Consider the following 23,945-nt stretch of genomic DNA (forward strand, 5'->3'; position numbering starts at 1 on the left):
TAGGAGGCTGACTAACTAACTCAGTCAGGCCACAGAGCTGGTGCATGAGAGAGCTCCCACATTCCAGTCTCCCTAGTTCCTGGATGCATGTCTCCCCACAGGACTGTAGATTTGCCGTCTGTGCCCCATCAAGGCATGCTGTGCATTAGTGTACTAATGGAGAGTTTGACTTGAGGTGGAGCAGGAAGGTCTATGACACGCGGAGGTTGAAGGAGGAGAAAGGGATGCTCTTAAGCATGTTTCCAGGCATGGACTTGAGCATTTGGGGGAGGAGGTTGCCAGGTTATGAGGACATGGAGACATGCAAGGAGACAGTCCCAGGCATCTCCATTGGCTGAGTTCTAAACTATAATAGTGCTTTTGTATATAGTCCCTCTTTTAATACCCAAATCATCCCTAGGGTAGTATTCTTATCATCAATTTAGTGAGGTTGCCTAATTAAACTTCCGATTCCAGTGCGTATGATCCAGTGCATATCTAGCTGAAGCTAGTTTGCCCTTTTTCACATCAACATCTGGGACTATTTCTCTGTACATATTTCTAAGGTGTGTGTATAGGTGAGACTTATGAGCTAAGAAGTATGCAGAAACAGTCAACAAGTGACTGTATTTCCTACTTGGCAGGGAGCACAACTACAGTAGAGGAGTGAAAACCACTGAAAAAGGAGCAAGTGGAAAGCTGGGCATGGTGGTGCATCTTGTAATACCAGCACCCTGGGAGGCTGAAGCAGGAGGATCGCAATCTGGGCAACTTAGCAACTTATTAAGACCCTGTCTCAAAATGCTAGGGAGGTAGCTTCATGCAGAAAAGCAGACAGGAAGTTCGGAGCACAATATGGGCTTCAGTAGAGATCTGAAAAGGTTGCAGAAGGAATGTTTGAGAATTACTTTATCTGACAGCATATCTTTTCTGAAATCTAGTCAGAAGTCATGCATTGGCACACACTTGGTCTGATGGAGGCTGTGAGCACAAGGAGTCTGAGTAGGTCCCTCACAGTCTGGGAGCAGTCAGGAGAGGAGAAGGGCAGGTAAGCACTTTGCTTGATTAGGAGTGCAGCAGGTACAGGTGCTAAGGAGAAAGAGCAACTATTTCTAATAAGGGCAACCTGCTTTAGGCAGAGGTAGAGTATAAAATCACAGACATGCTACTCACTTAATACAGCCAAGTGGGTGTGGAGCAGATCTGGGCTTTCAGCCTAAATGTTGTTGGTGTAATAGCTGGAGAAAAACATCATGTGACAGCCGTCTGCGCTCTTCCCTCTCATGTTCATATTCTGGCTTATTAAAAAACAGTGTTACCATGGCTGACGTTCCTGTGAGGCTCAACATCTCCATACTTGTCATCTTAACTAATCATTTAAGAATATGCTCTGCAGCTTCTGGCTGCCATTTAGAACATAGTACCTAGGGATGACTAAGCTTTTTCAGTTGCCTCTGCTTAAGTGATGATTTCAGTACCTCTCTGCTTAAAGCTCACCTATAGATGTTGTACAGAAGTTCAATAGTTTGTACTTACTTTCATTTTTAACATGGATTCTTTCCCACAAACCTCTTCAAGGATTCTAGCTACATATGAAATATTTCTAAAAACTCTTGAGACTTTATTCCCAGTGATTTTTTTTTAGGTAATGTCTATTGAGTGTTTATTTCTGGAGATATTCACATATTTGGGGAACTGCTGGGGAAAGGTAGCGGAAGTCTCTAGGGCTGAGGGTAGAGCACAAAGGAGACAAGCTCAGACAACCTGGGTTATAAGTGTTTTTTGCTTTCAGAGACGTGTTCTGGGCTCATGAGCCAATTGTCTTTCTTAGCTATAACCTCAAGTCTGAGAGAGAGCTGATGGCTGTGCATAATTTTAGCAAATTGCCATGGCAGTGTGGGGGAAGGCAGTGTTTTCCCCACAGGGACAGAGCCACTGTCATTGAGCACATTTTGTTCCAGTACAAAGTTGATCTATCTGAAGGAGACTGTGGTCATCAGTGATGAAGACTTTTATCCCTTCCCCTCTTTTCCTGGTCTGTAGTTGTTGTATATATGAAGCAGTAGCATTTAAGGACTGGACTTGAGGCAGGGTTTGTGAGGATATGTTTCCATTTAGGTAATCCCACACGTTTACAAAGGAGAGCCAGTGAAATAGTGAATAAAAGGAATGGTCTTTGATATTTAGCAGAGTCAATGGTTTGTATAAAAGATTGTAGAAAAATGTAATGTAATAATTTCTGCATATTAGTGGCAACCAAAATTATAGGCATCTGTTATAGCTTAGGATATTATTTAAGCACTAGTTACATGCATAATATATGCTGTGATCTCTGGTATTCTAAAGATTTGCCATGGAAATGTTGAGATAAGTTGTTGAAACAATATTATATTTAACTTAACATGATGACATCTATCATTTATTTGTAGGCTTATGTTGTTTGTAGTAGATACAAATAAACATGATTTGCATAAATAAAGGTAATGGAGTAATTTCTCTCCATTATCAAAATGTTTTACCTCTCTTGTTTTCCTTTATTTTATATCATGAATAAATGACATGCCCCTTAAAGAAGTCTTTCTATTACTGTATAATTATATATATATATATATATATATATATATATATATATATACACACACACACATATGAAACCTTTTCATTAATTGCTAATATATTCAAATCAGGGAGGTCAGGTCAGTGGAGTATATAGATAATCCAATATCCCTCTTGCCTCTAAATCTTTTGTTGAAATGGATGATATAAAGCAATATTTTAACTCATTTGTCATTAATTTTTTTCTGTTATGCTCTTAATCCTTTAATACAGACCCTCTGTGGGGGAAAAACAACCACGAATGACAAAACAATACTTACATTTGATTTTTTTCCATTACATTTTGGAAATACTGAGTAGATTAATCTTCAAAATTAGTTCCTTACATTGAAAACGTTTTTTTCCTTTTCTGGACTTAAAAGGGATTGAAGTCTTCATTTTGTTCTGACCTGTTCTGAGTAATCATTTGTTGTTCTAGTGTGAGCAGTCAGTGATTAGAAAAGCAATCAAACATAAACATGACCAAGTGGGTTTACATTTTGTATGAATTCATATCTCTAGCGTAGTGGTTAGGCGTGCCAGCTCTGTGGTAGAACTGCCTGGATTCAGTTATGTGTTCCAGGGCAGTTTACTTATACTGTTTGTGCTTCAGTAAAATATAACAGAAAATGCAAAATGACAGTGACATTGAAAGGACTAAGTGAATTAAATGCAGAAAGTGCATAAAACAGTACCTGGAACATAGGAAGCACTATGTAAGTTTTATTGTTTGTTATGCTAAAACATACATTCAGTTTTTTTTAGCAAGATTCTGTAGGGGGAAAGAGATTTAAAAATGGAGAGATTTTGCTTTGAGTTTGGAATAGAAGCTGGTATATATCTGTAAAGAACTGACTAAAGAGAGCTGCCCAACAGATTAAGAGAAGATACGCATTTTACTGAAGTTTTACTCCCATCTTATCCTTAGAAAAACCCTAGAAATATAATAGAAACAGTCATGCCATAATTCAACTAACAGTGGTACAATGATGAATTGGTAATTATTTGCAAAGCACTTTTAATTTCTCAATTAAAAACATGCACTACAAATAGACCACTAAATTTTACTACGTAAATGTTAAGATTTTTAATTATTAGTCAAGATTGGAGAGTGCCTGATTTGGAAGCCATAAAACTTCAGAAGTGTTTCCAGTACGGTTTAGAATCTGACAGTTGCTGTGCTGAAAAAATAATGAAACATTTCAAAAAAATAATAGAAACAGTGATCTGGCATTTCTAATTTTATGATGCTATAAAAAGGCAGCCAACAAATGTTGAACTATTTGATGATGCTGGCACCTAACAAATGTCACTGGGCTTTTACAAGGTCATGGAGACTCTGCTTTGGTGCAGGGATGCTGGCCAGCTACATCTCTGGAGCGCAACAAGACTTTGGGGTAGGGGCAGAAAATAGGTGCCAGTTAAACCCTACTCAGTGTTAGGCTTGGTGACATCTCTACACATTTTTAGTAATTGTATCATCAAGGAGACCATAGGTATAAGGAAAAAGTGAGACTGTTTTTTCTTACAGCCTTCCATAACAGGCAACACTAAAGTATTTTTGCAGGTCCTCCCTGAGGAGGTTAAGATTTCTTCAGATGACTCTCAGCTGTGTGCTGATAGAACTGTTGCAGTCGGTGTGTGTGTGTGTGTGTGTGTGTGTGTGTGTGTGTGTGTGTGTGTGTGTGTGATCTTTCACAAACAAAAGCTGCTGGAGAGAGGAGTGATATTTTTGTCATAAGAATATATGTGTGATTTATGACCTTTTTCCTTTTCTCCGCCTCCTCAGTGGCAGTTAACCCAACTCCCATGCATTACATAATACTTATACAGAGGTGTAGTGTTTCGGTTATGCCATTTTCAAGATGAGTAATAGGAGCTGTGCAATTAAAGCCTGTAAGTTCTCTGGGAAAAAGTCACAGTATCCTAGTGTTTGAATTAGAGTGCTTTGATATTGCGTCAGCAGTGAGGATATTTTGGGATATTGTAAATGTCACTATTGGTTTTAATATCCAAGAATCTTCATCATCAAATTTAGGAATGTTCTACAAAATAGTCCCTAGAACAACTATTGAATTCTGGAGAGAGTTCTTTAAATAACTGGAAAAGTCTAATTTAAAATCTCCTGTTTGAGATCAGATTAGATGTTGATAGGCAAAGGTTTCAGTGTTAGGTGGAATCAGTTACATTCATTTACACTCTTTCAGACCATGATAAAATTACAGCTTAAATTCAACAGCGTGTGTGTGTGTGTGTGTGTGTGTGTGTGTGTATGTGTGTGTGTGTGTGTTTCTCTGTTGTTAGCATCCTCAATGATTGTTAAGCCACAGTGTGTGTGTGCTTATTGGTGTAAATGTATTTATATGAATATGAATTTTTTTATGGGGTAACAATGGGAAAAATCTAAATTAGCCTTATGTTGTATTTCCCTTGAAAACCCATTTTATCTGTTGTAAACTAATTGTAATAAATTGAGACTATTTCCATGAGAATACATTCATAAATTTCAGCTTCTTTTCTCTCATGGGTAGAAATATTCTTCCAGCTACCAAGATTAAATTAAATTCCAAGTGTTTATGTTATATTGACTGGATGGAGAATTAGTAATTTATACCTAGAAAGTTATGCTATAAATATGGATTAGAAATATGCACAATTTATTTGTTTCATGTTCAGGCTAGACGACTAGGGATTACTTGTCTGCTTAAAAAAAAAGTGGGGAGTGCGGGAGAATTGATTTCTTCCCCTTCTCAGTGGATGCTAAGCATTTGTACCTGGTCAAATTTGTCACCTCAAAGACCAATGAAGAAATTAAAACAGAAGTAGTTGGTCTTGCTTTTGAGACTAGTTTCTTGCCTTTTCTTCTGATAAGACTATTTAATTGATGCAACAGTGCTGTTTATTACATATAGGAAATTATGTAATACAAATTTTATTTACTTCTCTGGATTAAAGGATAATGAATATTTGGGGACAGAATATAGTAAAACTACTTTTAAAATTTCAATGTTTTGTATTTACTATATAGTCTATCATACTATTTAAACATAGTAAATATGTAGCATTTGCTTATTTACTGTACTTGTACTGAATGTTTACTATGAACTATAGTTACTATTTATAAAAACAATACAAACTATGTAATCACAAAGTGAAATTTCCAGAGGCTTTCTAGGGGGAAAAAAAAAGAATGTATGTGTTTGAAGTGTTCTAGAAATGTTCTCCAATTGATAATTTGGTATACCTTTAGGTTTTATTCTATAAGACTCCAAAGGTTCTTAAATATTTTTCCAAATGAATCATGAAATGCACATTTTAAGAGAAATAGCCCACTCTTTTTAGTCAGTTTCTGTAGTATAAATCTATTATTCTGTGTTTGAGGAAACTTCTAGAATAAAAGATTTTCCCATTTAAAAGTGCAAAAATATTAAAAGTTATGCATAATTTTAGATTATCAATTGTTTTCAATTATGTGTACCCTGTTACGAATTCAGTGTTTGTATCCATACAAAATTAACTTGTTGAAGCCTTTAACTCCCTAGTGTATATTTAGAGATAGGAAATAACTAAACTTAAATGAGGTCATCAGGGTGGAGCCCTGATCTGATAAGATTAGTTCACCTATAAGGAGAGACTCCAGAGAGCTATGTTTCTCTTATCTCATGCACTCACGGAAGTGGGAAGTGGCCATGAAGAGTCCTAACTGAAACTGAAAAGGTCAGGATCTTGATCTTTGACTTCTAGACTCTAAAATTGTGAAAAAATGTCATTTTACTGTTGTCACCCAGTCTGTGGTATTTTATTATGATAGCACTAGCTGATCAGTACAGTCTCCATTAAATTCCACTAGGTATAAAGCAATCACTGGCTTTGAGTTAGGAGTGATTCTAATCCTTCACCCCTCTTCCTACCCCCATCTGAGTGGAGTTGAGGGTGCTAAGGCGACCTAGAGTTTAAAAGCCAGGGATGCTGCTAAATATTCTGCACTGCATAGGGCAGTTCTCATAATAATATTTAACTAGCCCAAAATGTTAGAATAGTGCTGAGGTCAAGAGACTCTGAATATCTCTTTAGAATGCATGTGCTCTTTTAAACTGATACAGTCCCTTATGGGAACAAGTAAATTGCAAGGAAATACATATGTAAGAGCCACAGTATACTCTGTGTTAGATACATTAAGATATCCAGTGCTTTCAGAAGCCAGTAAACTGAGATTCCTAGAATTAATTGAAGTCATATCTACCTAAATGGAAACAAAATGAGTGTGTTTATGTGTCTGAATGTTTATCTGTATAAAATACAGTTACATTTTTAAAAATAGGTCACCTTATCAATGTGATAAATTTCCTTTCAGTAAATTTGACAATTTAAAAATAACTTACGTATAGTGTAATATTATAAAATAGTTTCATATGCTAATATTATATAAGATAATGTTTTATATTTATATATGCTGTGCTGTTACAATTTTAAAATAAATATTATGTATGGTAATATTGTAAAATAATATGATATGCTAATATATATGCTAATATTTTATATTTATACACACTAATATATGCTAATATAAAATAATACAATATATAATACCATTAAAATTAATAAATAGACCATATATTAGAGCCAGGAAAACTTTTTGATAGCAGGAAATGACAAAAACTACTGGGGGTTTTTTGGCAAAATTTTTATTATCTTTGCAGGAAAAATATTGGTGAGAATTTTCAATAGGAAATTACCAAATTCCCTAGCCAGATTTTTTTGGCCAATATCTGAGCAATGAATATTGCCAGAAAGTGCTTCAAAAACATTTGCATATCTCAGCTCTCCCAAAGGAAATACTGTTTTTTGTTTTAACAATTGAAATAAAGGGTTCTATTTTGAACAGCTTTAGTGAAAAACCAATAATGAGGATGAAAGTTGGAAAGGACTTACGAATACAAGCTGGTTCCACTATAATTTTTTCATTGCCCCTTTATTTCCAGAGTCTACCCAAAATATAACTTGATAATTTTAATCCTACCCCATAGTTACCATCTGGCAACATAATAATAAGTCTCTTTAGATTCTGACTTCATAAATCACAATATTCCCTTTATTTTAGGTAGAAGAAGTATAATTAAACATGGAAAAATTGCTTTCCTGGTTTCCAGATAAAAATGACTTATTTATCAAATTCAGCCAAGTTCTTCTAAGTAAGAAATTATTTTACTTTTTTTCATTAGGTAGTTCTTTGAAAATATTAAAACTAAATAGGAAATACTTTTCTCAGTCCTCTAAATTGCTATCTCTAGATTCATTCAGTTATATCCTTCTCAGGCTGGTTGTTAATTACCTAACTTCTACCATATTCTACAATTTATATTTTACTATTCACATCACATCATGTGTGAAGTTGGGCCATACTCTGGCTCAAGCAAGTATATCACCAGTGAGAGAAGTGCTATTGTTACTCTACTGAAAAGATACAGCCACACAGCCAAGTTTGATGGTACATGCTTATAATCCTGCCATTCCAGGAGGTTGAAGCATGTGGATTAGAAGCCTGAATCCACTTTGGGCAATTTAGTGACTGAACGCAAACCTGTCTCGCAATATAAAAATAAAATAAAAAAGACTGAGGATTAGCTCAGTGTGAGGTGTGGGACTGGGAACTTAGTCTGTGATGCACCCATATGGTGTTCACCTTATTTCTCAAAGGAAAGTGTGCTGCTGGTGGTTTTCTTCAGAACTTTGGGCAGTCCTCTAACATAAGATGCTCACTCTAACTTACTCTTCACCTTTTTATTTGTGAACCACAATCATTCAGCAGGACAGTCAGCATTAAGCAAGTTTTGAACTTCCTAAGAAGCAAAGTTTGTCTCATATCACTTGCAGAGGTTACTCTTGTTTTTTCCCTGTGTGTACAAATTTACATGGCTTTGCGCAATTGTGTTTTGTAGTATTTTCTGATATGCTAGAATCTCCTAGAATGCTTGTTAAAATACACCTTCCGGTCCCCAGGCCGAACCATACAGACTGGGAGAAGCTTGGTATTCTGAGTAGATTTAGTAAATACAGAATGCAAACCAAAGGTCTCCCCTATTAAAAGTTTCAGGTGCTCTGAGACAGAATGTATAGCAGACACATCCGATTACATTATTCCAATAGGGAGTGTTTGTAGGTCAGAGGGGTATCTGTGATATATATTCAAGGAAGGTGCTAGAAGGCAGTATGTAGGAAACACATTGTGGGTCTTCATAAGGCCTGGCTCAGGGTGCAGGGCTCTGTACTATGTGGTACTCTAGAAACTGACCTGAGTGAATTGAGTATAATGAAATCATCTGGGTGGATATAACCCCGTCTATCTGCAGTTAGGTATAGCCAGTTTAGAAAGAAGTATGATGTGGAGATCAGAATTTGTCTTACAGTTAAATTTTTCTTTATACTGGTACAGCAGACTTTCTCTAGAAGGCCTCAACCTCATGTCTCTGAAATCAGACCCTCTGTCATTCGTGAGCTTATTTATTTCAGCCTGTCAAATTCTGTTGTTTATCTTGTGATTCCAAGTTGTTTTGTACTGAGGTGATTTTAAGCTTATAATAATGTGCCTGTGAATTCAGTATATACCAAGCAATGTGATTTTATATGGAATAAGTCACATATACCTAAATATTGTCTATTTGTGAACAGAAGTCATAATTAATAGACATAAAAATTACCTGTGCCAAATACCTTTTCTCTTGTTTGATATGCAATTTAAACGAGAGTGGAAGCATTGTAGGTTTTGCAGAAATTCTGCACTGTAAATAAGTAGCCTGGGACTTAAAGAAGTTAATATCTTAGGCAGTTCATGTAGCTGGTGAGTTGAGTGAGTGAGACCTCTGTTGTGTGTCTGAAGACCTGTAAAACCTTTACTTCTGACCACTTTTCCTCTGCTGCCTCCTGATTTCAGTAGAACTTATTAAAATGACCATTTAGCTCAACATAGAGACTGATTCCTAAAGACTGTAATCTAGAAGAAACAAAAAGCATTCAAATTGGAATCGTGACAGATTTTACCGTATATGCAAACATCAGTTTTTGGAGTCAGTTTAAAGTATAAAGTCAAATTAATTTAATTTTTCCATTGAAAACTCAAGAAGGTGGTTGATGGTTTAAATTAGTCTTTTATTCTTACATATAGTTGTAATTAGATTTATTGATGGAAGAAATTGTCAAAGAAGTTGATGTGACCTTTTACTCTCAGTATGTTTTGACAATGTATTGAGAGAGTCAAAGTAGAGTCACAAAATTTTGTATTAAACTTTCATAAATACTTTTGATAAAAAAAGAATCATTCCAGAATAAAGGAATGTTCATGTTTATTGTTCTTTTTAACTTATTTTTGCTTCTGCATTTTACATTGTCATTTATTTGGAAGTAACTATGCCCATTCCTTATTTTTATACATTTGGATGATAAAAACTAGATTTATTTTTGAAAGGTTAAAGGCTATATTTCTCACCAGTGTTACATTATAGCACTTATGATCTCCATAAACAGTGGGAACACATGGAAGTTTTCTAATGAACAGACTTAACTTTAGTTGTTATACAGTACTTGCAAAGGGATTTCCCTGGAGATATAAAGTGCCTTGGGTTCTCTAAGCTTATTTCTTAAGAATTCGCTATAAATAAAAGTAGGTAATAAACTTTATGATTCTTTTGGATTCATTGAAGTTAACTAAGAAGATATTATGGCAAGAACCAAACTGAATTGTGGATGTGTGTGTTACTGGCAGTTGAACCCAGGGCCTTCACACTGAACTTTGAAAAAAACAAAACACGGGATCTGACTAATCATTTACTTACCCAGACTGGTCTTGAACTTCTGATCCTTCTGCCTTGGCTTCTTAGAGCACTAGAAATACAGGACCACCATGCCTGGTGTGGACCCTAATAGTCTTTAATTGACATTCTGTATCTTAGTTTTACCCTGGAAGTTTTTAGATTTTTAAACGTCAATCTAGAAATACTGATGCTAAAATTACTGAAACAGAGGAACTTCTGTAAGCTTCCAAATTCTTCCAAATATCTTAATCTCTCAGTTTTCATAATATGTTGTAAAGTGATAACTTCTAAGTGATACAAATCATGTGTGGAAAGTGCATAATAGATTCAAATAGTTGGTTTGCATTATTATTGTTACTGCTTTACAATTTACTGGTTTTATTCTATGTTAAGATGGTATTTGTTGCTTTTGTCTTTTTAGGGTCGTTGCTCCAGGGAGAACTGCAAATATCTTCATCCACCCCCACACTTAAAAACACAGTTGGAGATAAATGGGCGCAATAACTTGATTCAGCAGAAGAACATGGCCATGTTGGCCCAGCAAATGCAGCTAGCCAATGCCATGATGCCTGGTGCCCCGTTACAACCCGTGGTGAGCATGCGTTCAGCCCCGACACTGCATTTTTAATTTTTTTTTTAATTTTTTTTTTTATTTTAAAGAATAAAAGAAGGATAACATAATAATAGGGAGGACTTAGCAAATTACAGACAAAATGGTAGGAAATTATCAATGGTTATCATTTTACATATTATTGTCTACAAAATAGTTTCTCAGGAAAACAAATAGACAAATAATAATGAGTTACAGACAAAAGAGGTAGGAGATTATCAAGAGTTGTTGTACTATACTTTGGTATCTTCAAAGTGGCTTCTAAAGAAAATAAATAGAGCTATACATGAGTGACCTACTGAAAAATCATTAACTCTTCTCAATGGTGGTTGTAGGAAACACATAATAATAAACATACATCCATTTATGAAATAGAATAGGAACATTACAAACTTTACACAGTTATGGATAGATTAGTAGGAAAATATCAATGGCTGCTGTAATACGTGGTGGTATCTTCAGAGTGGTTTCTCAGGAAGACAGAGATATGCAAGAGGGACCTATTAAGGAGTTACAGCCTAAGGGTTGTCAAAAATAGCATATTACCTCCTTACCAGTGACTCCTTTTACTGAGGTATGATGGCTGGAAGGAAGGCCAGGATTGAAAAGAAGGACCGAGAGACTTGCACCTGTGTCTAGCAACAGGCTGTTTTCTTGTTCCTCCATAGTCATGATTACCCAGGACTCCTCGATGGAGATGACGGTCCGGCCAGAGGGAGAAGGCAGACCATGCCCCAAGCCCTCTCATTCCTGTTGGACTAACTGGTAGCATGGGTCTGAGCTCTGGGGCCTCCACCTCAGAGGGCAGACCGATCTCCAGTGGTCTCCTTTGCATCCAGGGCATGGCCCATGGGCCTCTTAGGGCAGTTCCTCTTGAGGTGGCCTGGCTTTTAACAGTGGTAGCAGATGAATGCAGTTGTCGAGTTCTTCTTGGAGCCCCGGGAATCAGACCTGGGATCTGTTTCTCTTAGTGGTGCAGCAAAAGCAGCTGCGTTTTCTTGGTCTCTTTGTTTTCTCTCCTTGGCCTCCTCCTCATCATGGCTATAGAATACTGAGGAGGCAATTCTTACTAACATCTCAAGTGAGCTATCTGGGGTGAAAGCCATTCTTTGTAGCTTTTTCTCTCCAGCTTCCCATTGCTTTGGGATCCCACAACCAGTTAGTGTCCTCTCCCCAACTGTCAGCACAGTCAGCAGGAATCCTGCTGCAGACTTCTCCGGAGCTCCACCACAGCCTGTACTGTCAGGGGAAGAATGGCTTCCAATGAGTCTCTGCAAGTATTGTGCAAGGTCCTCCTGGTTTACAGCTTCCGAGCGGCTCTGGGGACCCCAGTCCACAGGACCTCTGACTCCGTGGGCTTGGTCTGCATTCTCATGTTCTCTGAGTCCTTGTTCAGCAGCTGCTCCTCTGCTGACTCTGGACCTTTCTGGTTCCCAATGGCAGGAGGAAGAGTGGCCCGTTGTATGGCGTGCATTCCCAGGGGTTGTTCAAAGTTTCAATGATTCACACACATCCGTGGGTGGGCAACTGCTGTCGGTGCATGGCGGACCAATTGTGTAACTGTTTCTCTGTGTCATGATAGATCTCAATTGAGCGGCGGCGGCGGCGGCGGGCCTAAGGGCCAGCGCGCAATAGTGCTCACCGCCGCATGGCCCACCCTCCAGAATGCATTTTTAATTTTAAGTGCTCAGTTCCGGTGCTAAAATACTAATGATTCCACTAGATCAAAGGGACAGAAGAATCAGTTGCCTAATATTTTCTGGAAAACTTAAGTGTCAGTCTCTGGAACAATTTTCACACCATGAACTCACTCATCTTCTAGCTAATCCATGTGGCAGTTTATATAATGTACTCAGTATTCATTTTAAGGCTAACTTGAAAGGTAATAGTGTTTTGTTAAAAATTGATATATATATATATATGATATGCATATATATAATATGCATATATACATACAGTGTGTGTGTATGTATATATTTTTTTCTAAAATTTTAGAACATTTCTTTCTTTTCCATCACCTTGAAGAGAATCTCTGTAGTTCTCCTTTTTTTAAAGAAAACTTTTATTATTCTTTTATAGATTAAATTGAAATTACTACACTGCCACAAATGCCAGGTAATTTCTGAATTATAATCAACTGGAAAGTCTCATCAAATGGGAACTAATCAGAGAGACAGAAACTCCAAGGGCTTTAAAAAAGAGAACAAATTTGATAATCTGTAGGTGGCCATAGATATTTAATGTTTGCCAAACATTGTGTGGGATGACTCTTGCTTCATAGTACACATGCCTAGTTAACTGTTTGCTTTTTCAGGGGTGTATGTATGATAAATTAATAATCTTCTTTATAACAGTTACTGTTAGCTTGAAGATACACTATGTTGTGACATAGTAATTCTGCATTTATACTTAAATTATGTGATGAAAATTATAATGATCAGAATATATTTGTTAGTAATTATGTCACTAAAATTATATGTAGTGTTATGGAGTCATAGGAATTTGAATTTTGTTATGGTAACTGTAGTGTGTATCTTAGTTATTTTCTTATTATTGGGACACCCACACTGGACCACCCACAAGTTAAAGGAGGGAAGGTTTATTTCAGCTCACAGTTTCAGTGATTTCAGGCCATAGTTATCTGGCTGCAAGGCAGGGCAGCACAGCAGAGGGGCATTGCAGAGGACAAACAACAGTCCATGGCAGAGCAGGGCAGAGGCAGCAAGCAGCAAACCTGCCTTCTTTCTATCGATTTACATTCTGTCCGGCCGACAAGCCTATTGATTGGTGCTGCATTGCCAGCGTGGGGCTCCCTATTATCACACCCAGAACTATGATTAAGTCAGTCACTGTGCTAATCTAGTACCATGTGCCCTTAATCCCCATACACACCCTAGATCCAGCCACTTCCACAAAGCCACATCTGTGAATGCATGAGGCTTTGAGGGGAAATCTAAACATAAGCCGTAACAGGGTGTGTGCTCATTTTTTTCCTACTACAAACACTTGAACTCCATTTAATTATTATTCTGTTCTGGAACTTAATGTAACACTCACTCCAAAAAAGGGAACGGAAATCCATTTTGAGGTGGAAGGGATCTCCACATTAAATCAGAAGTGATAGTAGTTGTCAGTGCTTTAAGTTTCAAGTGAGAGAATGTTATTAATTCTGTATCTCTTTTAACCTATTTTTTTTCAATTATTGAGGCGTCATTAAAAAATGTGACTGTCTTAATTTATTTTTCTGACATTTATAATTTTATATGTGTGTATTGGGATAGCATAAAGCTTTCCATTTGATTCTTAAATTTTAATTATAATCATTCTTTCTAACAGAAAAATATAGGACAAAAGTCTTTTTTACACTTGGGACTCACATACAGTTTGAAAGATCTGGGGTGGCTACTACTTTAATTGATAGAAGATCTCTTCTTGATGTGGGATCCTTTGTTCCACTTAAACATTTAAAACATACTGACTGCCAGCCTGTGCCCTCTGTGTGACCCAGAGCACTTCTGAGACTGGCAGTGGTGGTTCCTAGTGAAGAGGGCAGCACCACTCCCAGCCTCGAGTTACTTCCTGTGACTCCTTGGCCCACACGCTGACTTCATCCAGGGACTCTGTCAGACAGTCCTAGGGTCCTGCGCGTATTTGGCATCCTTGGGCAGACATAGGGGATATTTATACTCTTTGAAATATTTCTTTAAACACTCGCAACAAACATGCTAAGTCGCTAAGTCACAGGTTTCTTAAACCATGAGAGCGCTCACCACATTTTCTGATGCTTTTGTTAGAAAATTCTCTGCATAAAGTAATTCTTTTTATTAGGTATGAGCGTATTCAGTCTTTATGTTAATTTTGTCTCACATGACTACATTTGAATGTAGAATTACCCTTCTACTAAATGTGTTTCCTATTATAATCTAAAAATATATTCTATTCAGAGTGATTTTATAATAAATATAGAAATCATTTTAATTATTCAATTTTAAAGCATTTGGAATTTTAATAATGATAGAGAAGGCTTTAATCCAGGAAATTTGCCTTCAGAATCTCACCTGAGACTTTTTGATCCTTTTTGTAGTCCGCCCTATTTTAATGAGTGTAAGAACGCAGAGATTCAGATATAAATGGGGTAGTCATTACCAGCTGCTTACTGGGACTTCAGTGGGAGCCTACAGATAGGGACAGTAAGAGAGCTCGAAGCAGCCAGGTGACTGATTTTGAAGAGACCTATCACTCAGTGAGTGATCTTCAGTACGGATGGGAGCATTTGAAGTCCTGCCAGGCTGTGCCCTTTATGGACCCACAACACCTCTGAGATCACCAGGTGTGATTAACTTGGATCCAACCCAAACAGTGGTAACAGCAACATCAAAGGCGGTGATAAAGTGGCCAATCTGTAGCATCAGGAGTATGTGAAATATACAAGTAGTCACAAGGCTTGGGGTCAAGCAGGTGACACCATCTTTGTTGTCTAGGGCAAACCAGTTTGGACTCCAAATTTAGCTGAAGGAACGGAAAGGGTACAAGGATAGGGTGGCAAAATCTCAGCAAATTTGCAAGCAACTAGCATTGTGCCTGATACATATCAGGAGTCAATAACTGCATGATGAATGAAAAAACAAATGAAGGATAGTTTTTCCCAAACACCAGATAAAAGAGGCAGAGGTTCATAGTAGCTTCCTTGCCCTAGAGACCAGACGAATCGTGACGTGGAATGAGAGCACAAGCCCACTTACCAAGACTGCGTAGAAAGGAGCAAGTGGTGGATACAGATATGTAAGTGGTGCCTCAGTTCATGAACACTTTAGTTTGTGAACATTTCAGTTCACAAAAAGAAGCATTTTGCAAAATTTTGTTTTTATTTGTGAACTCTGCATCTGGTGATGAGCATAACAACAGCCATCCTTTTGCATGAACACAAATGTGACCATTTTCCCCAGAATTGTGGAACGAACTAAGTTCATGAACTGAGGAACCACTGTATCTGCAAGGGCAGTCAGGAGCTTGATGAGGGTGGTGTTGACACCAAGAAAGGTATTATGCTGCCAGTTCTCATTTTGTCAAAAATAGTCAGAAACTGGGTCTATAAGTTTAAAATCTTCATGACATCGGGAAAACTTGGCTAATGCAGAACTTTAGAGGAGTTCCTTGCCTTTGTAGACCTTATTAGGATGTCATGGTATACAACCCAAAAATAAAAAAAAGATTAACATTTTAAAGATAACTATAATGCTTCAGAGCATTTACTATATTCAGACGTTTTCGTATATCAAATTCTCACAACTGTTCTGAGAAGTGGTAATATTATCTCAGATTGAGAGATAAAGACCCATGAAGTTGAAATACATGGGACAGAGGAAACTCAGAGTGACTAGATTCGGCTAACATACTGTCTCACGAGCTGCTCCTGGGACTTCGACTTCGCTGTTCTGTCCTGTTCCAGGCATTTGTTGGCAGTAGGCTGCTGAACGCTTTGAAGTCATCGTTTGTCTCACTTCCAGGAACACCTAGAATTCTTCGGTTGTTTTTGGGGGCTTTATTTTCCAGTTTATCCACCTCATGGCTCAGATTTATTTCTAGTAAAATGTTTCCACATCAGTCACCCGGAGGTGTTCATCTCTTCTGCTGTTTTTACTGCCTGTTTCAATCAAGGAGCCTGTGAATCCTCAAGCTGCCTGAGAATAGGTGCAGAATTATAGGGACTGCACCATGTTCAGTTGATACTAGGAGGGCAAGAAGTGAGCCTTCCTTATTTAAGTGTTTATAGTTTCAGTAAAGTTGGTTTAAAGGACAAAGTAAACCAAAGAATAAAGGAAGTATTCCTTTAATTTTTTTCACTCACAAGTCAGTTAGGAGCTCATAACAGCATTTATTCCTGTTACATGCCACCTTCCTCAAGGAAGAAGCGTATAATGTGAATTCGTTGATAACTGCTGTCATTGGGTTTTGGTGCTGTTTATATTCAGAGTAATTGTTCACTGACACTAGTCACAGCCCTGGGTACAGCACTGTGATTCCCCCAGAAACAGTTTCGTACCCCTACCTTGCATGCTGTACTTTTTTAAAAGCTTTATTTTTACTGTTTCCAAGTTTAAGTTTCATCCAAATGCACACATACATACAAAACCTGGGAAAATCTGGCTTTTAAAATTTGTTCAATAGATCTCAAGTGATACTGATTACATAGTATGTGTTTTATATAATCCCTCTGTTTTACTAAAAATTGCAAACATTGTTTGCAAAACAAATGCTGTTTCATATAGTATTTTAGAACAAATAACCCTGATGACAGTTTCAGTATCACTGCATAACAACTACATTGCTGAAACTTAGATTAAGATAAAAATTGTAAAACCAAAAGGAAATATATTACATTTTAAATAGTCTTGGTAGAGAAAATATTAAATTTTGAGATGAAGAGGAAAATAATTAAATCTTCCTGACATTCAAATGTTACTCTAGAAAATATTTAGTGCATTTGCTAGTTTCTGTGGCAAAGAAAAGCATGTAACAAACCCTTTAATAAATGTGTTAAGCAATAATTATAGAGGTCTTGAATAGATGCCAATTATATATACATTATCCTGCTACTAGCCAGCTGTCTGTCTGTCTGAATGGGCAAAGCACAAGTCAGAAGACACCCTTCCTGGAGTCTGTAGTTTAGTTAGGGCAGAAGAGACAGTCGGTAAACACAGGCAGTTTTATGGATAAATGCTGAATTCAAGTGATAAGAACTTGTGTAGAAACAGAAGGGTAGGAAAATCCCCTTTGTAATTGGAGATGTGGCCAGATTGGAAGACTTTAATCAGAAGAGTCCAGGTTCTTGAAGCACAAGGAGAAATTAAACAGGTGGGCTAGGTACGGGTAGTACTCACTGTGGAAGGAAAACCGCGTTCAGAAGAAGGAAACTCTCAGGGTATATGCTTCCTTAGAGACTCTTCATAGAATCAGAACAGAGAATTTCTTCAGAAGGCCACACAATACATGGAATTACCCAGATGCTTTTTAAAACTTCTGCTATCTTGGTACCTTTCTTGAGGGATTCTGATGAGAATCAATCACAAGGATATTTACCTTTAATAAAGGTCTCCCAGGTGAATCTAATGGGAGAGTTGGTCTATTGAGAACCATGTATTTCAGAACTGTTTGGAGTCAGATACACCTAGGTTCAAATCCTAGGCCTTCCCTTTACTTATTTGCAATGATGGGCACATAATTTCTCTGAGCTTTTATCTGCAAAATGGGTACAATAATATAAACCTGACAGGACAGTAATTCACTCCAGTATGGATTCAAATTAGCTGAATGTGGTGCTGTACATGTGTAATCCCAGCACTCAGGAGGGTGAGGCAAGAGAATTGCTGTGAGTTTAAGACAAGCCTGGACTATATAGTAAGACCCTGTCTCGAAAAAATAGAAAAAAAACAAAAAAGAATATCTACCATATGCCAGGCATTGGTCTGTGTTCTGGGGGTTTAGAAGAAAACTAAGATCCCCATTCTACCCTTACCCATTCCAACCCTCAAAAAAAGAAAAAGAAGAACAACATTCAGTTATAAGAATTAAACACAGTATCATGGTAAAGCACTTAGTACAGTGTTGGCACTTAACAAGTAGGAAATTGATAGTGATGATCATACTTGTATTAACTAGGATCATAATGTGAAATTGAATAATATTTCCATTTATAATGAAGCCTGATTGTCTTGAAAGGAAAAGAACATCTCATTTAAAAACAAATAAATGATTAACCCATAAACACTATAAGAATTAGCGAATTTGCAGTTTGTTTTTCTTTGTTGAGGGTTCACTGGCAGAAAGGCAGTTATAAACAACAACCTTCTTTATGCCTTCCAAGAACAATGATATCTGTAAATCATTATCAGAAAGATGTAGTCAGTATCAAATGCACTAATTACATAGTGTGTGGGTTCTTTAGAAAACATAGGTGCTGCTTAATAATGCCATTGCATTAATACTGTCTTTGAGATTCTGCAGAACCCTCTGTGGGGTAGCTTTTGAAATGGAGGGCTGGCCTTCCAATAGTTGGAGTGTTTTCCTAATCCGATTAGGGCCCTCTCTGCCAGTGACCTGCTTCTCACAAGATGCTCTTTGAAAAATGGATGCAACGAAAGCAACATAACAAATTCAAAGGAAGCCAAGGAATATTGTACTTTCTTCTTTCCATCCTCTCTCCTTCCCTATCCTCCTCTCCCCTTTTCTTTTCCTCTCTTCTCTTTTTTGGACCAGCTTTTGGAGTGAAGTTTTAAAGAATAGAGGTATTGTTAACCAGTTGTTTGTTTTATTTAACCAGCAAGGGAAGAATCCAAGATAAACATTTCTGGATAGTAGACATTTTAGATTTTTAAAAGCTGCTACAGACTTGGGGACAGTACCCTAAATGTTTCAGATTTGAATTTGCTCTGGTGAATTGTTAGAAAATCAATTTATGTGATGACTCTGTAGAAACAGTTCACAGGGAAGATTGTCACAAGTTAATAGGATCAATATCTGTGTATAATAAAAGCATTTTATCTGCAATGTGCAATAGCTGCCTTACATGAATTTGCAGATTTTCTGTGTATTTTTATGAAGCTTTACAAAGCTGAATTTTATTGGTCCACTGGTCTTATTTGCTAAAGTAAGAATTCTTTTCTTCCTGTCAAATAAGCTTGTAAATTTTGCGTTTGTTTTTAAGTATTTATAATGGATTATATATAGTGACATAGACAAGTCAGTAACTTTATAAATTGAACAGAAATATACTGTGTATAAGTACATATTAGCTCGTAACAGTGGAATGCAAAGAGGAATATTAACCAGCTTCCGTTCTCTATAATCTAGTCTTTTAGTTCTCTCTGCTAAAATTTCTCATAATTTTAAGTATCTAATGTAAGACATTAAGAGTGCTGCTCTGGCTGGATTTTTCAAATACTATGTCTGTGACAGGGTACAGATTTATCCTTAATATTCTTGAGTGAAAATGCCATATTAATTATAGAAGTCAACCTTTGTGTCATGTGCAGCCAGTGATCAGTGACCAGCGTTAGATCAGCTGCTGCTGTAGTAGCTGCTAGTGGGCAGACAGCCTTAGGCCCCAGTTTCCAACAGAGTGTTGGTTATTAATGTGTGGCACACGCAGACCATGTCCTGTGTCTGAGGGTAGCTGCCTTGGGTGGGCACGGCATGGCGATTAGAGGTGATACTTTAGGCCACTTCACTGAGAAGAGCCATTGGGCTGGCAAGTAGCTCACCACAGCATAGAAACCTGTATGCTTCAAGGTCTGATTATACTAATTTGAAAATATCCTCCCCAGTGAGTCACATTATGCGTTCTATGTTCTCTTGTTTACCTTCTGGAAGCTGCAAAGCTTTTTGTCTCAAAACAATTTGTGAGGCCAAGAGAATAGTGAATCTGCTGGGATAGTCGTGCTGAACCTTGGCAGCTTTGGCCTGGATCATTCTTTGCTGTCGGGGGTTGTCGTGTGTTTTTAGGACACTTCGCAGCATCCCTGCCCTCTACCCATTAGATGCAGTAGCACCACCCAGCTGTGGAGACCACAAGTGTCTCCAGACACTGCCAGCTATATTCTTACTTGAAAACCACAAGCCTAGGACAAAGGGAATACTTGAATTCTATTTTATTCTTCTAAATATGACTTAGAGCCAGACTAGGAAAAGAATATCGGTTTATTTTCTAACATACTTCTTTTGTGCTATAAGAACTAATTTTTGTAAATTCAACTCATATTGCATAAAACTTTTCTCCGGAGCCCTGTTGAATACTTCATAGGTTCTGGCATATTCTTATTTCTATCAGAAGGGAGAATTAGCTACATTCTACTAAAATCTGATCTAATATCACTTTTATTCTAAAAATATTCAGTGAAGATTTTATTCCTTACCATTGGATAAAGCAAATATATTTTTAAAACTTACCTTAAAGAATAGGATTCATTTTGCACATGATTTTGCTGCTTTAGAGACATACGTTAGTATTTTTAAAAGCATTAAACTTTGAAAATGGCACTTGAGCTGGATGTGGTGGCATACACCTGTAATCCCAGCAACTCTAGTCTCATGCAAGAGAGTTGCAAGTTTGAACCAAGCCTTGGCAACTTAGCAAGATGCTATCTTAAAATAAAAAATAAAAAAGGGCTGCAAATGCAGCTTAATGCTCCTTGAATTTAATGTAAACAAAATTGAAACTATCAGAAATGTTATAATCATTAAGATGGGAAATTAGCTTCTGTTATACTGGAACAGCTAGTTGTTAAAATAGATTTCAGGTGAATTCTATTCAAGAAAATAATATATTTCTTGATGTGCAATTTTTCATTTAAAAAATATAAACAATCTTGACATATCCATCAAAGCTTTTCTGACAGAAGATACCTTGTGACAGTTTCCTGTACTCGATGTTGCCGTATGTATTTGCTTGAACAAGTCTATAACATTTCTTTAGAAGTGTTCTGTTTCTGACTTCACACTGCAGACTTCTCTCCCTAGTGAAATAGCTTCATTGTTCAGTGTCTCACAAGGATCTTATGGGCTAGAAGAATAGTTCAGATTTCTTCAGAAAATCCTGCATCAAATGAATATGCCAAACACTTTCTCTTACATGCTCAAAAGGGCATCCTTATTACCTTTCACATACCCATGAGATTGATTTACAGTTTACATTGACTGTGAACTCTGTTTTCTCCTGGGAATTTTGCTGTATGTATTTATAATAGGACACTTGCAGTCTATTAACAGTTGTAAATAGACCTTTCAGGCACATCTGCCATAGCAATTATGAAATATACTTTTTACACAGGTTTCTAGGATTAAATCATGAAAATAGGGAAGTTTAGTAACCACAAGAAATTTCTTTTTTATTTTAAAGAGAAAAGGATTAAAAAAAAATAAAAACAATTATACAGAGTTTCAAAACAGGATAATAATAAATTAACAATGGTTAATGTATTGCATATTACTGTCTTCAAAATAGTTGCACAGATTACAAGATGTAGGCATGTAAAATTATAGAAATTTATTTAGTAGTTGGTCTGTTATTTAAAGTAAAAAGCCAGTTTTACAGATCAAACTTCAAAATCACTGTAGAGAACTTAATAAATGTTTTATCTATTATATTTTAGAAAAAAACATTGATTTGATGGTTAAGCATCCTAATTTTAAATGAGAAAAGAGAAAAATAGATTAAAGAGAGGGAAAAAAGAATGCATTGTGGATAGATGGTTGAACGGATGGAACAGATGGACGGATGATAAATGTATAATGTAGGATATCAACTTTCACCTGAGACCTGCATATTAAATGCTGCTTTCTATTTTATTTTTCAGCCAATGTTTTCAGTTGCACCAAGCTTAGCCACCAATGCATCAGCAGCCTTTAATCCCTACCTGGGACCTGTTTCCCCGAGCCTGGTTCCAGCAGAGATCTTGCCGACTGCACCAATGTTGGTTACAGGGAATCCTGGCGTCCCTGTACCTGCAGCTGCAGCAGCTGCTGCACAGAAATTGATGCGGACAGACAGACTTGAGGTACGAATGATTAGTTGGTTTCCTTATGCATTCCATTCTAATTATCCAAGTGTTACCACAGCAAAAAAGATTTTTAAAAATTCAAAGCTAAAGGTTTGGTTTAGTGTTTAGCATTTTACTAGAGTATAAGTATTCTTTATTTGACAAATGTAATATTTAGGAAAGCCTCAACACCATTGTAGAATCGTAGATAAAAGCTTGTACTTTAGGTCAGGGCCTCTGTAACTGTGTCAGGCCTCAGTTTCCTTATCTTTAAAATAGTGACAATAATGGCACTTGCCTCAGAAAGTTAGAAAAATATCTGTTGCACAAATGTTTATTGTTTCATTGTTGTTATTGCTGCTGTCAAGAATAACAAATTATTGCCAGGTGTGGTTACATGCCTGTAATCCCAGCGCTCTGGGAAGCTGAGCCAGGAAGATCACAAGTTGGAGTCCAACTTGGGCAACTCAGTAACACAGTGAGACTGTGTCTCAAACTAATAAAAATAAGGGAAGTGGAAGTGGAGATACAGGTCAGTGTGAAGGCCCTGCGTTCAATCCCTAGGCCAAGAAATGAAGTGAATTAATAAAAATGTTAGTCCCCTACTTCTTCTTCTCGTAATGATGAATAAAATATTCTAAAATGGTTGCAAATTTCCTCATAAGCTACACAATGTTTTTGTTGAAATAGCAAGACATCTTTGTGAAATGGAATCTTACAAATGTATTTTTAATAAGAAAGTACTGGATGCTCCAAGTGCTTCAAAGTTGATCAGATACATAAATGAATGTGCTTGGCTGTTTCTACCTGAAAAAGAAATTTAACATTTTAAGTCTTACTTAGAGGTTGCTGTGTAGAGTTTGAGCAGTTGTGAATTAATGGACCTGGGAAACTGTAGATGGAAGGGAAAATGACAGCGTTAATTGAAGGGATAGAACTGGCATCACATTCCCTTATTGTGTTTCTCTGGTTAGGCAGTACCCAGGGCTGAGAACTCCTGCATGGATTAATTACTGAGAAAGCAGCAAAGGAAGGCTGTTGCAGGAATATAACTGACTCTAATAATTTGTCATTTTCGTAGGAGCTTGGCTTTCCTGCATACTTTGAAAATGACCTCAACTTTTACGTATTTGCAGCTATACACCAAATATGTATATCACAAGTTTAATCCTCAGGACAAAGTGTAGTGAATGTAGAAAATTTTAAATTATTAGATGCTCAGCATTGAACCAGTTTTATATCCTTTGACCTTTTATGAGAGCAAGCTCAGGGAGCTCTTAATGCACAATTGCTGATTGATTAATTGAACCAGACAGTCTGAGATGTACATTAAAAAGTTAATTATTGATAGGTGACAATACTGAAAAAATTGGGAGACTAAAAATTTTGGAAAGCTGAGTTATGTGGCTAGAACCCTAT

At 36.9% G+C, this 23,945-nt stretch overlaps 1 protein-coding gene across 17 annotated transcripts in view; it reads left to right on the top strand.

The window, feature by feature from the left end:
- Positions 1–23,945, top strand: part of Mbnl1 (muscleblind-like splicing regulator 1) — a 200,261-nt gene that overhangs the window by 149,150 nt on the left and 27,166 nt on the right. For all 17 annotated transcript variants that reach the window (XR_001235772.1, XM_013518604.1, XM_013518605.1 and 14 more), the window contains 2 exons: positions 10,804–10,974; positions 22,344–22,544. Coding sequence is in view for 16 of the 17 variants with exons in the window: in XM_013518604.1 (XP_013374058.1) it covers positions 10,804–10,974; positions 22,344–22,544 (372 nt within the window). In the remaining variant the exon portion in view is untranslated. The remainder of the gene's footprint in view (positions 1–10,803; positions 10,975–22,343; positions 22,545–23,945) is intronic.

Source organism: Chinchilla lanigera, unplaced genomic scaffold (assembly GCF_000276665.1).
Source record: "Chinchilla lanigera isolate Chin_1 unplaced genomic scaffold, ChiLan1.0 scaffold00047, whole genome shotgun sequence".
In the NCBI taxonomy this organism is placed as follows: Eukaryota; Metazoa; Chordata; class Mammalia; order Rodentia; family Chinchillidae; genus Chinchilla; species Chinchilla lanigera.